Here is a 17,345-nt window from a genome sequence, read left to right on the forward strand (position 1 = left end):
AGATAAAAAAGAACACATAGCAACAATATTCCTAGATCTTTCAAAAGCATTTGACAGCATTAACCATGGTCTATTGCTTAGAAAGCTAGAAAATGTTGGTGTCAGAGGCCCAGCCTATGAGTAGGTAAAGTCATACCTACAAAACAGACACCAAATAATTGAAGTCTTGTACAAAGAAGGAAAAAATTTAACTTCCTATCAATCAGAAAAACAGTGTGTTAAATATGGTGTGCCGCAGGGTTCCGTACTGGGACCAATCTTGTTCTTGCTGTTTGTAAGTGACCAGGAACCATCCAGCCCTAACTATAAGTACATATCAAAGGAAAGACCCCAGAAGAGCTCCAAAATGAAATTAAAAAAGAGCACTTCACATGCATCAGAATGGTTTGCAATGAACAACTTAATAATAAACAATAAACACACATAAAACAAACACTATGCATCTACACACAGTGCAGAATAAACAGCCTTTAACTGCAACCATAGAACTGTTAGGCAAAAGACTTGAAATTGTAAATAGAACCAAATTTTTGGGAGTTTGGATCCAAGATGAACTAAGATGGCAGAAACACACACAACACTTATGTAGTAAATTAAATACCATTTGTTATAGTATAAAAATTCTTGCTGGATGCACATCAATGCAAGCCATAAAATATATGTACTATGCCCAAGCAGAATCACTACTAAGACATGGTTTAATTTGCTGGGGAAATTCACCACCCAGCAAAAGCTGTTTTATTGCACAAAAAAGAATTATAAGAGCCATGGAAGGCTCAGGAGCTTGATCTTCATGCAAACCCCCATTTAAAAACCTTCATATTCTTCCATTACCATGCCTGTATATCCTAGAAACAATAATGTTTATAAGGAAAATCGCAGATGAAAATAGCAAGATTCCTCCAAAAAAAACAAAATATCCATTCATACAATACAAGGAATAATCAAGATTTACATATACAGTTTTCACATACAACACAAAACAAAAAGGACCCTTGCAAACAAGAAAAAAAAATGAAAAATAAAAATGGTCTAACAAACTACCCAAAAAAATTAAGGCAATAACTGGCATGCAAAAAATCAAAACTACAGTGAGTGACTACTTGCTACAGAATTGTTACTATAGTGTTGATGAATTATGAAATATGTGAACAATTTAAATAGTTTATACAGTTAAGGCCAAAATAAGAAATGTGTACATGTTGATTTATCTGTGTATTACATGCGGTTTATTACATATATGTGTGTGTGTGTGTGTATAATCAAGGCTGAAAGTATGAAATGTGTGTATGTAGAATTTATTTGTGAAATATTATTCCCATATCTTAGAGTTATATTGCTATTTACTGAAAACCATGCTACTGTTTTTATGTTAAACTTTATTGCAAATTATTTGACTTGTCCTATATGATTATCTACCCCTGTACAGTGTATGATTCACAGGACCAATAAATATACAATACAATACAATACAATACAGTACTTTCTGTGTGAACTCTCATTTCTTTAATTTTGTCACGATGATCATTTCTCGCTATGTAAGTGTGTGCCAACAGAAACTTTTCATGATTGGAGGAGAAAGTTGGTGATTGAAATTTCATAAGAAGATCTTGCTGCAATAAAAAACACCTTTGTTTCAATGATTACCAACCCAATTCATGTATCATGTCCATGGCACTCTCCCCCCCTACTTCACAATAATACAAAACAAGCTGCCCTTTTTTGAAGTCCTCTGTCTGTCTCATCAGATGTAGATCCCACATTGCATGGCAATACTCCAGAAGATGGCAAACAAGCATTATGTAAGCAGTTTCTTTAGTAAACCTGTTGCACTTCGTGAGTGTTTGCCAATAAATTCCAGTCCTTCGTTTGCATTCCTCAGAACATTATCTTTGTGATAGTTTCAATTTAAGTTATTCATAATTGTTCTCCTGTATCAAATTTATGTCTATGCAAAGAGGCTACACAATAAAGGGTAAGTAAAAGTACCAAGAGAGAGCAATCACTATACATACAGGGTGATTCAGCTGCCCATGCCACCGAGTTTTATGCAACCCACAATACCTTCAAGTACCATGTGCAAGTTTTTCACATTCTCTTGCTCACTATGAGCAAATTATTAGTCCAACAGAGAAAATGAACAAAGCCTTTTTGTAGAAAATTTAATGGAATTAAGTTTTGTACAGGGATACACATTCAACAGAGGCCACAGTATTTGCGTTATTCAAGAAAAAGGCATACTGTTTGTATGAGAAATTTCCATTTGTTCTGTAGGATCATTCAGAATCTTAATTACACAATGTATTTATAAACAATATTTAAAAAGTACACTCTAATGTTGTAATTGAACTTGTTATTTTAATCATACATTTTTGTTTATCACAAAAAGCTTTTTAATTCTCTTCAAAGCATTTGGTATCCAGGCTGCTCCTTCAAGCAGTCATATTCTTCATCTTCAGCTTAGTTTACCAAATCTTCTCTCTCAAGAAGGTGGACATAAAATTGCAGGCTTTCACCTTCACACCTATTATGACTGAAGCGGTGTTTTAGAAGACTGATGAAGTCTCTCTTGTTTTCTGACTTTATTCTACATTTAAAGGACTTATTTGCTCCTGATTAGATGCTTCTGGATGCCTTACCTCATTTTCAAGTCACTTAAAAGAATAAGCTGTAAAGCATCATCATGCTGGAGCACATTACAATCATTTAATTCACGAGGCATTGTCATTTGATGATATACATTCATGATTTCATCGTGTACTAGTGCTCTCTTCAGCTCCAGCCAGAATGTTTAAAAAATTAGCATGTGTCTTTGTCACTGCCGAAACACATCTGAAATAAAAACTAGTTTCAGATTCCAATATATTCCGGCTGCAATCAAATGAGCACTTGCGCATGACCAAGATTTTCTGTTTATTTGGTAATGAGTAGTTTAATTTTAAAAATGTACGTATGAGAAAATAACAAAGTATTATCACCCATCTGATTTTCAGGTGCTCAGGTACAATGATGCTTTACAACTTGTGCTTTTAAATGACTTTATGATGGGATAAATCATCCCAAAACATGTAATAAGGGCAAAGTAGATACTTAAAATGTAGCAACTGGAGTGTTTAATATTCAAGTGAGAAAATTCACAGGGTAGTCAACTTTTTTTAAAAAAACCTTACCTTTCAATCTGATCCACTCCTTTTTCCACTAAGCTCTTCTGTCACTTCCTGGATCCAGAAGAGTAGGAACTGCAAGACCACATAAAAGCACAGTGCTAGGCCACAAACCTGTTGTGTGCAACAATGTGTTGGCCCCAACAATAAGCAGTATACAACAAACATTTTACTGTGAACTTTTGAAATATTTCTGTCTTGGCTTCAAAGATTTTAATGGACTTTAGGTACTACTTACATTAGTGATCAGGAAAAAAATGGATCTATTATGAGTTGCACAACTTTGCTGCAGCACATATTGTGTTTTGAACCATAGGCCAAACTTTCACCTGATTTCAGTGGTTGAAAATTTCTTTTTGGATAAAAACAACACCCTAGCTTGATGCATTCCATCTTCTAGGGTAGAAAACCCTCTTCAAACTAATTTACTATCACAATTGAAAGTGAACTTACTGCATTTTGAAACCTCTCTCATATATGCCTATATTTCAATGCGACAGTAACTAGACTATACGAGAGGTTTGTTTGTACTTCTCTGAAATATTTTTTCTTTGTGTTGCTAAAACAATATCACCTGCCTAACAACACTTTTTAAATGTGGTTGTCAGCAGGTCACTTGTGTATAAGATAAATAAAACAGGAGCCACTGATCCCTAGAGCAGTTAACTTTTTGTCTCTTATGATTTACTTGAACTTTTTCCAACAGTAGCATGAGCAACAGTCATCTTCATCCTCTACTTGTTCCTCTACGTTGTTTACCAAATCATCTCTCTCACAGCATCACATTTTGAGTACAGTCTCCAGTAGTTCAATGAGCATACCGTTCATGCCAGCATATTCAATAGTTCATCTAGCCATATAATATCATGGGTTGCAGTCAGATCAACAAAAAATGTTTCTGCGCTGTCCTGAAGCTCATTTCAACAGATGAAAACCAAAAATCTGTTCCTAACTATTTAAATTTAATTCAAAATCAATCTGATCAGAGGGTACTAAGATGTCAATAATTGTATATTATCACTGAAGAAAAAATACCACATATTTGTCTGTGTTGATTTGTAAATTTAGAAGTGCATGAAGCCACAGTACTACTATGTTTTTGCACTTGTTATACATCTCTCTGTATTGGAAAGTAATTCTTGAGTCAAGAATTCAATTGATGGAATTGGGACACTGATTTATAAGAACATCTCTTCACTAACAAATTCTTGCTCACTTAAACATAGTATATGAAAGTGAAGATTTATTTTTGAGAATGATTGACAACTGCAGGCATGAAACCAATCATTGATTCTTTTTAGATCTCTATGCGTTTTGCTACAATCTTCTGGCATTATAACCTCCCTACAAAAAACAGCATTGTCTGCAAATAGCCTCACAAAGCTATCAACACTCTGTTAATGCAGTCTCTCATTGTTTTGCAGTTATGTGGAATTTACAAGTTATTTGACTTACTCAGAATTATTTCCATCTTCATTTTCATTATGAAGGACTGAAAATTTATCATTTTCTTGATAAAAGCAGATAGCTCAAGTCAAATATCCCAGATGACTGAAGTTCAGGAAATCCAAAAAAAACCACTTACTTGGTGTAATTTTTTCAGTGATGATACATTCTATTGTAAATTAACTTTACTAATAGTTTATAGCATAGTCTGAGCAGCATTTGCATCGTTTTAAATTGTTTTGGGATTCTTTCAGCATAGGGACTATGGAAGCAGAATTTTGTGAGTCCTCTTCCAAGCTACAACACCCCAATTTTTAATAAACTCAGGACAAATTACATCATTTTCTACAGCCTTCCCCAATTTGAGCTTTTCTTTATTGCTGTATTAGCTTACATTCAGTGAAAAGACAGCTTAGATTTTGACCTACCCTTTTACAATGTGGGTTGCTCAGGACATTTTGTGCATAATTTTCATATGGTAGACAAACATCAGTCGTTATTAGATTCAAGTATTTTGAAAAAGGTTACACAATGCATGACAAAAAAGAGACAACAGAATATGAAAAGAAGCCTATCAGTTCAGCATTGTAAATATGTAGAATTTTGTTGCCAAAATCGCATAAGTGTCCAACTCCAGCAACTCTCTTCTCCACGTCTCACTCATCTGATTTTTCTTGTTTTCAACACCATTTTATCACATTCAGGAGAATTCATTGTGGGTTGTGAAAGACATTTCAAAATAAGCTTTCTTGTATTGCATAGTGGAGCAGAAGCTATGTTAAAATAATTGTATAGGATGTATTAGGGAAATGCTCTAATGGAGACGAAGAATCAATATCCTGAAGTTACATAAAAATTTCACTTTAAAAATAAGTGTAGCTATTTTTTTTTAAACAGTTATTTAGGGTCTTACAATATGCAATATGTAGCAATGAACTAATACTTTTTGATGTCACAGCATGTCAGAATTGTTTAGTCTGTCATTTTAACAAGGTAAGTGTGAATCACTGACAACCAGTGTCACTTAAACAATTCATAAGCTACTCATTAGCTACCAGCTCATAGTATGGAATAGATATTTAAGAGACAACTGAAGAATGTACTAGCAGAGCCACTTGGGGATTCTCAATCGGGAATACAAACCACAGTATCAGTAAGTCAATGATACCTTTCCAGAAAACATTATCAGAGTGCAGCAGATGACAATCAAAAGTAATGACATAACTGTTCTCACTACTTCCAAGTAGTGAGAAGCAGAACTTGGCACTTCCGTAGAGGACGAAGGCATTTGTCTCAACAGCACCATTGTAACAGTATTTTAATGTCTGTTACACACATTTGCAACCTAGTTGATTAAGATTATCCATTGTGAATGACTTAGAACCTCTAACTTTGTATTAAATATAAATGCAGAAAACTGACCAGTCACATTTTGAAATGTTTGTTTATCCCCATTAACTACACTGAAGTGCCAAACAAACTGGTATAGGCATGCATATTCAAATACAGATATATATAAACAGGCAGATTACAGCACTGTGATTGGCAATGCCTATATAAGACACCAAGTGTCAGGCACAATTGTTAGACCTGTTACCACCACTACAATGGCAGGCTATCAAGATTTAAGTGAGTTTGAATGTGGTGTTGTTGTTGGTGCATGGGCAATGAGAGACAGCATCTCTGATTTGGCGATGAAGTGGGGATTGTCCCATACAACCATTTCAAGAGTGTACCAAGAATATCAGGAATTCAGTTAAACATCAAATCTCCGACATCGCTGCAGCTGGAAAAAGATCCTGCAAGAATAGAACAACAACTGAAGCAGATCAGTGTGACAGAAGTGCAGCCCTTCCACAAATTGCTGCAGATTTCAAATCAACAAGTGTGTGTGTGTGTGTGTGTGTGTGTGTGTGTGTGTGTGTGTGTGTGTGCGTGTGTGTGTGTGTGTGTGTGTGTGTAATATTCAACAAAACATCATCAACGTGGACTTTTGGAGCTGAAGGTCCACTCATGTACTCTTGTTGACTGCACAACACAAAGCTTTACACCTTACCAGAGTCTATCAATGCCAACATTGCACTTTTAATGACTGGAAACATGTTGCCTGCTCAGATAAGCCATGTTTCAAATTGTTTTGAATGGACAGACATGTGCAAATATGAAGACAACTTCATGAATCCATGCACCCTGCTAGTCAGCAGGGGACTTTTCATGTTGGTGGAGGCTCTGCAATGGTGCGGGGCATGTGCAGTTGGAGTGATGTGGGGTCCCTGATACATCTAGATATGACACGTATGTAAGCATCCTATCTGATCACCTGCATCCATTCATGTCCATTGTGCATTCCGACAAACTTGGGCAATTCCAGCAGGACAATGCAACACCCCACACATCCAGAACTGCTACAGAGTGGTTCCAAGAACTCTTTTCTGAGTTTAATCACTTCTGTTGGCCACTAAACTTTCCAGACATGATAATTATTGAGCATATCTGGGATGCCTTACAACATGCTTTTCAGAAGAGATCTTCACCCCCTTGTACCCTTACAGATTTATGGACAGCCCTGCAGGATTCGAGGTGTCAGTTCCCTCCAACACTACTTCAGACATTAGCCGAGTCCATGTTACATCATGTTGCAGCACTTATGCATGCCCAGGGGGCCCTAAACGATACTGGGTAAGCAGGGCCGGCCTTAGCCATCCAGTCGTCCAGTTGGCGCTCTTTATTGTATAAATAGCGAACCTGGCAGTGCTTTGCAACACGGTATTTGACTGTTTTCTACAAATCGTCTTAAGTGGTTAATGGCGTCATCTTATGATCATAACATAGTTTTTCCCATCGTAAATTTGAGTATTTTATTTTTTTAAATGGAAATGAAATCCAAATAATCTGAAAGCCCGCTAAGACGCTCCATGTGAGTCTTGTGTAGCCTGTGACGTCAGTCCAGCATGCTGCTGTCGCTGCCGTAACAGTCATTATAACAGTGATATATTGTTTGGGCATTCACGTTTTGGGAAATTGTCTAAAAATATTGCGTAGTACTGCACTGTACATCTACAAAAACTCCAGAAAATTGTTAGGGGAGAATTCTCTATGAATGCAGTGCACACATTGCATGATGTATTAATTAATGTACATGAGTCATTAAGTCACAAATATTCGATATAAATACATTCATATTAATTAAATCATAATTTAATGTATATTTCACAGTCTGTATTTTCTTTTATTTGGAGCAACCAGTAGTTTCTGTTGTGAACGAGAGATGGTGCGGCTGCATGGGCTCTTCCTTGTTGCAGTTCTTGAAACAAATAAGAGAGGCGCTTTGGTAGAGCCCGTGCTAGCCCGTGTCAAACATGGATGGTTGCAGACAATACGAAGATTGCATTCAGCATGATTTCTCTTCTGCTACCCCGAATTCATCGCGCATTCGTGAGATTAGCGACGTATGTTGAATGAGACTGAATAATATTTTAGTTTCGCGAAATGGGTGATTGTAAATTGTATTTTTTTTTTTTTACATGCATTTAGTATGTGGCACCCCTTGGGCCCCGGCGCCCTTTGGTTCTTCAGTGTAGTTTTTGAGTCTTCTGTGGCTCGTCTTCAGATGGCAAAGTTACACCTGTATTTCCATTGTCTGGTGCTGGTACTGGCTATGTGACAAGAAGATGGATAAAAAAGACTTTAATCTATCTCCATGAGTGATAATCACAGACCAAATTGTGTTCCAAAAAGCCTTCCACTACTCACAGGGCCTCTGAAAGTAGTACATTTGACTCTGCTGTCCAACTAGAATATCTTTCTCCAGCAGCTGTAATACCCACCCACCATTTCATGCAACTTTTCTTATTTTTCAATGCCACTTATGACAGTAAGGAGAGGTCATCAGGGACATTGAAGGACAATTGAGCCTGTTGTGTTCCATTATCTTGTAACTTTCATCTACAACATGTGACCACTCACATTTTACTTGTGCATAAATATCAACTATATGTATTCTAGGTAAAGTACTTTTGTGAAACATTTTTGTAAGTTAGCGGATTTATACACAGGGTGATACACGTTTTTTGACAGGTGATAGCATTACTGATTCTGAACAAAAAACTTTACGTTGGCATATGCCCTATTCAAAATGGTTTCCGAGATACAACACTGTTAATGTACATTTCTATTTATTTTGTGTATTATTCATTCTCATTGTTTACTACGTTCCACAGTAATATAGAGGAAGCTGAGACGAACATTTTGATACAGGACACTTGTGGTCTATCAAGTCTGAAAACTTCCTCAAACTTGCCTACAAAAAGTACCTAAGCTACAGTGCACATGCATCACATGCTATTTTCAATATTCTTGTGGTCTCTCTGCACAGACTGTTAGTCCTCAACAAAAAATAAATAGGATCTTTTTTTGTAGCAAATTTAATTTAATTTAATTTTGTACTGAGACACGTTTTCATTGGAGTGTGGAGTTTTCGAGTTATTAAAGAAAGACGTACAAAAGTGATATTAAATGTGTTCTATCTAGGAAACCATTCGCAATAGGACATATGTCCATACGAAATCTTTTGCTAGAATCACTAATACTACTGTATCTCAAATTTTGTACCTTTCCTCCTGACTCACCCTTTTTATGCAAGTTTGAATATTATATTTTATAGGGTACTAAACATAGTAGTATTTTTGTTATATATATTTTCTGGCAAAATCCATGTAATGTTTATTATGTCTGGCTAAATAAGCTGCTGCTGCTACTTCTACTTTTTTGGCTGACATCACAACAATGTTTGCATACTATTAAGCTATGATGATGATTGAAACACACACTTGAGAATGAAATTGTTGCAATAAACCTACTTCCTCTTTCACAGAAGAATGTTTTTCATTTTTCAGTTTATTTGTGGGTCAAGTAAATGTCATAAGGCTCTTGGGCATACGAGGAAACAAAATTATGTTACTTGCTACAAAATTAAATCCAAATTACTTTTCACATCTTTGATGATTCATGAATTAACAATGTAGTTCCTACACTCATACAACTTGTCATCTGGTATTACAAAACTGATTGACATACTTCCCATGTGTGAGAAATATTGAGAACCAAATTCATGTCCTGTATGATTCAGTAAACAACATGGCACAGTGATAAGATGCTGGCCCTGTAATGGGAGGGGGAAGTGTGATGGTGACTGAATTCCCTATTTGCCTATGCAGATTTATGTTCTCTGATATTTCCTTAATTTTCTTATGTCAAATTCCAGGATGGTTCCTCTGCAGGGGCTTAGCTGACTACCCTCCCCATTCCAAGCTTATGCCCTTCTCTAACCATCTCAATGCTGATAACACGTTAAATACTAAGCTTCCTTCCTTCCCTGATATTCAGATAGTAAGGTGACTTATTCTATGAAAGAGGCTGTGAGAAGTAACCGATTGTAACAGAAGTATTTGTATCAAAAGTCATCATAACACAACATTTTAGTTGTCTTTTATTTTGGTCTGCTTCTACCACTCTTTCCAACATCAGTCACAAATTAAAGTAAACTGAAATGCATTAGTGTATTTTTGTTATTTAAATAAGGTTCAATTGACATTCATTTCAGACTTCTCATTAACAATTGAAGAAAAGAATGTTATTCCATAGGTGAATAAAACTGCAATAGGCTTATTGTTGACTTTGTGTGCAAATTCTGAAAATAATACAGAAAATGTGCATTTCCATGATCTGATTCATTTAAGTATTATTCTCCCAACCACAACAAAAGACATACAAAGTATATACCCTATAATAGATTTCTTCAGTCATTTCATTTCCCTCTTAAAAATGAGAAAGGCACATTTTCTTCTCTCTATTCATGATCAGAAAGGCACATGAATAAATACCATTATGTGTATCTGAGAAAGGCACCATTTCTCAATGTGAGTTAGCATTAATTTAAATAGAAGCCAATTCCACTATTTACTACTTATGCACAAAGGAAACAGTTCTTAAAATGGCAGAGTAAAGAGGATGATCATACTGGTTGTCCCTTGATCATGATATTGGGTGAAGCTGTTTGTTTTGGTCAACAAATAGCATATTGCAGTATCATTATTCAAATACAATTTTTAAAATACATGGTTATTGTTTCAACAAGCAGCATCCTGCATTATAGTCATTTTCCAATTCTGTATTATTACACGCCTCCATGCATTTGCCTTCCTGAGTATTTTTGCCTTTTTTTTTTTTTTTTTTTTTTATACATCACTTATTGGATGGACTAGAAACTGAGGCTATGAAATATGTCTCAGGATTATGCAGTAGGAGATTAAAGCAATAATATTAGATGTCAATGCTGAAGATCAATTGAAGCAAAATTTTTCACTATCATAAACTGAAGCTTTATGGATTCCTGCCAGTATTAAAATTAAACAGTCATACACATCTGTCAGAAAAGAACAATTCAGCAAAGTAGTTTAGTAGTTTTGCAGAAAAATAATTTATAAGATCCAACATGATAATCTCAAAATAATTTACGGGAAGACAAAGTTCAGAACTGAAGGCATAAGTTTTTCTAAAAACTAAAAGATCCCTCTGAAATACCTATGATGGAACCACAACTTTATTTCATGGGATCAGCTTTTTTAGCATTGATTTGTCTTCCAAAGTTCACAATATTATGGACATATATTCACCCTTCCAACGTACATATTCCATTATCAATCAACAATTTATATCCAATCTTTGTAAGAATGAGCTGTCTAAAGTTACACAATTTCTTAATGTTATCATTCTCCATATGAACATTTTCAAAATCCATCAAATTTAACAACAATATTTCACTCTCATTTTTAATCTAAAATACTGTATAAAATCCTCTTTGTCACAAAAGTCAGCAAGTCAAGGCTTTCCTCACAATAATTTCTAACAGCCAGTGAAATGCATTTTGATTTACAAAATAATCTGGGATATAATTATTAGTGGCAGTGTCAATAAAATGATTCTATTGATATACCATTCCTATTTTGTTTTACAGAAAATGTATCAGTGCCTTCTGGTCACCAACACAAGAAGAAAGAGATGGATCACTTACGACATTTTTGCTATCTTTCAGTTACTATGTTTGTCAGTAACAAAAAGTATAATAAATACAAAGAAAGTATTAAAATATACATTAAAATCATTCACAAAAATGTTTGTCACTGCTTGAAGCAGTGTTCTTGTGCATTTAAAAGCCACTAACACACATTTAAATCTCACTTCATCTCATTTCCTAGAACTTCAAGATGTCACAATTAAGTAGTCCAGTTTGAGACACGAAGAGTTTTTATTTGCGCACTTATGCTACAGCTCTCATTAATGTGGAGGTCCTTTGTTGATGTCATGTTGCCATGACAAATTAAATATTTCATATTTCATTAGTTTCTCAATGTCATTATAGTGGGATTTACACCAACCAATACACTCCATAGCTCTGCAAAGCAGTGTAATGTTGAGGATCACAGCCAATCAGAAAATATACCTCCAAACCACATGACTACTATTGGTAGGAGGTATGAAGTAACAGCACGTGTAACAGAGATAACAGGTTCCCTGATATGCCCATTGCCACCCGAAGTGGTGTTCTTGGGTCGCTGCCTATCAGGGCCAGCAGCACCTCTGCCTGACTCGTCTCCACCTTGTGGCCTATATGGGCCACCTCCTACTCCACCAGGGCGTCCACCAGAACCACCTCGCCCATAATCAAAATCACCAGAACCCTCATCCACATCTCCATCCTCGGTATCATCATCGAGCTCAGTGTTTCCATCGCCAGATCCACTACCAGCTCCAGATGATACATCTTCTGTAAAAAGAAATGAAAATTATAGAACTTCAAATTCTGTGACTTAATGTGCATTAACAAGTGCAGAATTAAGTAATCTGCATAAATCAGTGTCAATAAGTAAATAATTATTTCTAGTGTGTTAGTGAACACAAAAAAAAACCTGTGACACTTTCTTCAGTATTTCAGTATTCTATTATCTTTTTTGGAGTATGAGATACAGATATCACTTTAATTTTCCATGTGTGGTAAGTATTTCTAATCACTTCTAGAACTGACCAGAGAAAACCACTATATACATGACTTTTCTGAGGTAACTGGGTCAAACCATTCAGCATATGATAATCCTGATACTTAACTTCAGAATACATGAGTTCACTTGTATTACATATATCTTATCATGAAGAAACATGGTAAGTAGCTAGATGGAAAGAACAGTGTTTCAGAACTTTGTATAATGATCTTTGCAGTTCAAGGCTTAAGATAAGAGCCAGGTTTAAATGGCGAATCTAGGAACATATTACACTGCTTCTGTGTTGCACCCATAGAGATTGAGAGAACAAAATTAGACTGATTGTAGCATATACAGCAATGTTTAAACAGTTATCCTTCCCACACTCCATCCTGCAATGGAAGGGGAAGATTCGCTAATAACAGGTACAATAGTGAGCAACCTCTGCCATGCACTCAACAGTTGTTTGTGGAGTATGGATTTAGATGTAGATAAGAATGTCAAAAACAGTACCTTGCCTGTCACACAGGAAGGCTAGGGAAAATTTATATAGTACACAATCTTATAGTAGTCCAAGCAGAGGTGTAGCAAGGGGGAGGGAGGGGGGGGAGTACACATCGAATACCAGTTCTGTGAGATGTGTACAATCAATGTGTACAATCAATGTGTACACTTATGGGAGCAGGTAGGCAACTAGAGAGCTTATGAACACACATGCACATTTCACCACTAAAGTGCATGCAAACAAAAACGATTCACACACAGAAGGGAAGAGTGCTGTACCTTGGTACACTGTTCACAAATTTAACATAACTTATTACGCCATTTTTAGATGGTGGCATTCACTTTTTATGTGCTGCTGTATTTTTCTGAAATTGCAAAAACTACTCTAGAGAATTAAGGTTTTCCAAATGTGAAAATGATGTTCCAAGGTACAATGTGGTTATGTATTTAGGAAAAAACTGTCAATTGAAATTTAAAAGCATTGCTACCAAGAAAATCTTGCCATGTCATATTTAATTAGCTACCACATAAAAATAATCAGCGAGTGAAATCATATTATGCAGAAGCATTTAAAAATATCATTACTAGTTAAATACATTTTGAAGCAGAAGCTATTAGAAAGTAACATAAATTTCCATTTTCAAAACAGATTGAATTGTTAGGACACATAAGAAACTCTGTTCATCTTCATCTTCAAGTACCACATGTTCCATGGTAGAAGACGGCCTTCTGTTGCAAGGTACCAGATGGGCAAGACAAACAGTATGACTTAACTCTCCAAATGCTACATAAATAGTTCTAAAAGTATGTTACATTTTGATCACTACAAAATTCTTTACCTGAAGAATTAAAAATATATTCCAAATAGATTTAATTTATTACATAGGATTTGAATGTGAAATATTTACAAATCTGCATAAAACACAGCCTCATTCTTAACAACAACAACAACAACAACAAATAGATGTAAGAAAATGTCAGAAACTGCATTCCTTCATGTGATTCTAAACTCTAGACTGAAGTGCCAACCCAAGAAAAGTCAGGTTTTCCTAGGTACAATATACTCTAGGTGCAACACTAACCCCTTCTTGAGACAATGTCAATGATCTTGCTTTGATGTACAGTAAAACTTATCAAAACTAATAACATGGGGCTAAAATAAATTTCCTAATTGGAGAAATTACCTGATTACACAAAACACACTAGACTACATAAAATTACTCCAGTATCATGCACACGAGTATGAAATTTTAATTGTGCATACATTTAATGTACTTTTACTCCTATATTGTAGACATTCATTTACTGTATATTGTACAATAGAATACTAGACTATTACATTAATTGATACATAATATGGCAAGCATGTATTTTTACTTTAACTTTAATTATGTTTATTGTTGCACATACATATTATTGCTATGTTTGTTTGCTTTACATTTCAATTTTTTGCCACATATCAAGGAGGGAAATCTGCTTGAACTTCCTGTTCAAAACTTTTTTCTGTGCATCTTTTTGCTCTACTTGATAGTTCAGACAGCTTGGTAGAATTTGTGTGCACTCCAAATTGCGTAACATCATTTATGCATGGAATAGCTTCTTCGGCTGTATTAATTTTTCTAGAAACATTATTTTGTTCATTTTCTTCTTCCTTTGTTTCTTCCTGATCATTTACTGTGTTGCAGATTTCTATTGAAAGTGTTGCTGGAGTAAAAGTGGAGTTATTTGACAGAAAATCATCATTTTGAATATAAAAATGTTATGAAAATGATATATCTCTCTCTCACACACACACACACACACACACAGTCTCTGGCAGCTGTAGCCTGACTATGAGCAGCAGCAGCTGCAGTGCATGATGGGGAGGCAACTTGGGGGGGGGGGGGTGTAAGGATGAAGCTAGGGTGGGGAGAAGGAGGAATATTAGGGTAGGGTTAGGGGACGGTGAAGTTCTGCTGGGGAACATGCAGGGACGAGGTGGAGAGTGGGTAGAGAAGCTTAGGTGCATTTGGGAGGTTAGACCGACTGTGGGTGGGGGAGAGTGTGGAGGGTAGCTAGATAGAAGAGAAGTAAAAAGGTTGCATGGATTGGTTAAGGCTGTATAGTGCTGGAATGGGAACAGAGAAGGGGCTAGATGGGTGAGAGCAATGACATATGAAGGTTGAGGGCAGGAGTGTTACAGGAACACAAGATATATTGCAGATAGGATTCCCACCTGTGCATTCAGAAAAGCTGGTGTTGGTGGGATGATCCATATGACCCAGGCTGTGAAGCAGTCACTGAAATGATGAATGCACTGTTGGGCAGTTTGCTCAGCAACAAAGTGGTCCACTTGTTTCTCGGCCACTGTTTGTTGGTGGCCATTCATGTGGACAGACAGCTTGTTGGTTGTCATGCCCACATAGAATGCAGCACAGGTGTTGAAGCTTAGCAATTATTCCACTTCAACAGCAGCCACCCATTCCGTACCAAGAAGTCCCTTCCATACAGCCTAGCCACCCACAGCTGTTGCATCTTCAGTGATGAGCGGTCTCTCTCAAAAGATAACAAGGTTCTGACCAAGACTATACAGACTGTAATTATTCTCCCAACCTTGTACAAAAACAAATCTCCCGTGCCTTATCTTTCCAGTCATCCATCACCTCTCAGAGCCTCTCCATCCAGTGCAGAGGAGCATCACCCTTGTAACTCAGTACCACCCAGGACTGGAGCAATTGAGTTACATTCTCCACTAGGGTTTAGATTACTTTTTGTCATGTCATGAAATGAAAAATATCCCACCCAGTATCCTTCCCACCCCTCCCATAGTGGTATTCCACTATCCAGTGAACATACACAATACACTCATTTATCCCTACACAACCCCTGCCCCCAACTCCTTACATCATGGCTAATTTCCCTGTAATATAGCTAGATGCAAGACCTGTTCCATACATCCCCCCCCCCCCCACCACCACCACCACCACCACCACCACCACCACCACCACCACCACCACCACCACCACCACCACCTATTCCAGTCTGATCACAAACATCATCCATCCATCCATCCATCCCACCAAAGGCAGGGCAACCTGTGAAACCTGTCATGTGATCTACAAGCTAAGCTACAACCACTGTGCTGAATTCTATGAGGCCACGACAACCAACAAGCTGTCCACATGAATGGCCACCAACAAACTGTGGCCAAGAAACAACTGGACCATCTTGTTGCTGAGCATGGTGGCCAACACAACAGTTTTCATTTCAATGACTGCTTCACAGCCTGTGCCATATGGACCCTTCCCACCAACACCAGCTTTGCCGAATCGCACAGGAGGGAACTCCACCTGCAATATATTGTATGTTCCCATAACCCTCCTGGCCTCAACCTTTGTCTGTCATTTCCCTCACCATCTAGCCCTTTCCCTGTTCCCATTCCAGCACTATACAGCCTTCTATTCAACCAATCCATGCAGCCTTTTTACTTCTCTTCTTTCTGGCTACCTCCACACTCTCCCCCACACTCCGTCTAACCTCCAAACTGCATCTAGCTGCCCTATCCATTCTCTACCTTGTCCATGCATGCTCCCCAGCAGAACTTCACTGCCCCTTACCCCTACACTGCTATCCCTACCCCTCCCCACCCAGCTTCAGACTTACCCCCACCCAGTTGCCTCTCCCATCATATCATGCACAGCTCCTGCTGCTGCTCATAATCTGGCTTCTGTGTGTGTGTGTGTGTGTGTGTGTGTGTGTGTGTGTGTGTGTGTGTGTGTGTGTGTTTTGGGAAAGCTTATTTTGTGACAGTCATTTTTGTTGTGCCTATCAGCTATATGGTGAGCAGCAGTTTTTCTTTTTTCTTTTTTTTTTTTTTTCCATAATATTGTTCACTTCGAATATAGTCACTTGGAGTACATGAAATGTTCTGTGTTTGAATTAAGTCAGCAATTGTTGCTGCCTTTTCTTGAGCTTCGATGAGGACACAGGCATCTTTTTCATTGCCTCAAAACCCTGCTTTGTTGAAGCACTTTATGATAATTTCCCTTACTACCAAGCCAATCCAGTTTACTGCATCCATAAGAGAAATGCTCTTTCAGCTTCCGCAGCACTAAGAATAATCATCTATTATGGAACTGGAATGTAAAACACAACTTGGTCCTTTGATTGTGTGAGGCTGGTTGCACACGGTACAAAATAATGCATCTAGTGCATT

General features: G+C 37.0%; 1 protein-coding gene across 1 annotated transcript in view; it reads right to left on the reverse strand.

Moving 5' to 3' along the window:
* Positions 1-10,054: 10,054 nt before the first annotated feature.
* The window catches only part of LOC126328233 (glypican-6), a 694,415-nt gene continuing 687,124 nt past the window's right edge, over positions 10,055-17,345 (reverse strand). Inside the window, exon 10 of the mRNA XM_049996010.1 lies at positions 10,055-12,435. Coding sequence (XP_049851967.1) covers positions 12,089-12,435 — 347 coding nt within the window. The 3' untranslated portion in view covers positions 10,055-12,088. The remainder of the gene's footprint in view (positions 12,436-17,345) is intronic.

Source organism: Schistocerca gregaria, chromosome 2 (assembly GCF_023897955.1).
Source record: "Schistocerca gregaria isolate iqSchGreg1 chromosome 2, iqSchGreg1.2, whole genome shotgun sequence".
NCBI lineage: Eukaryota > Metazoa > Arthropoda > Insecta > Orthoptera > Acrididae > Schistocerca > Schistocerca gregaria.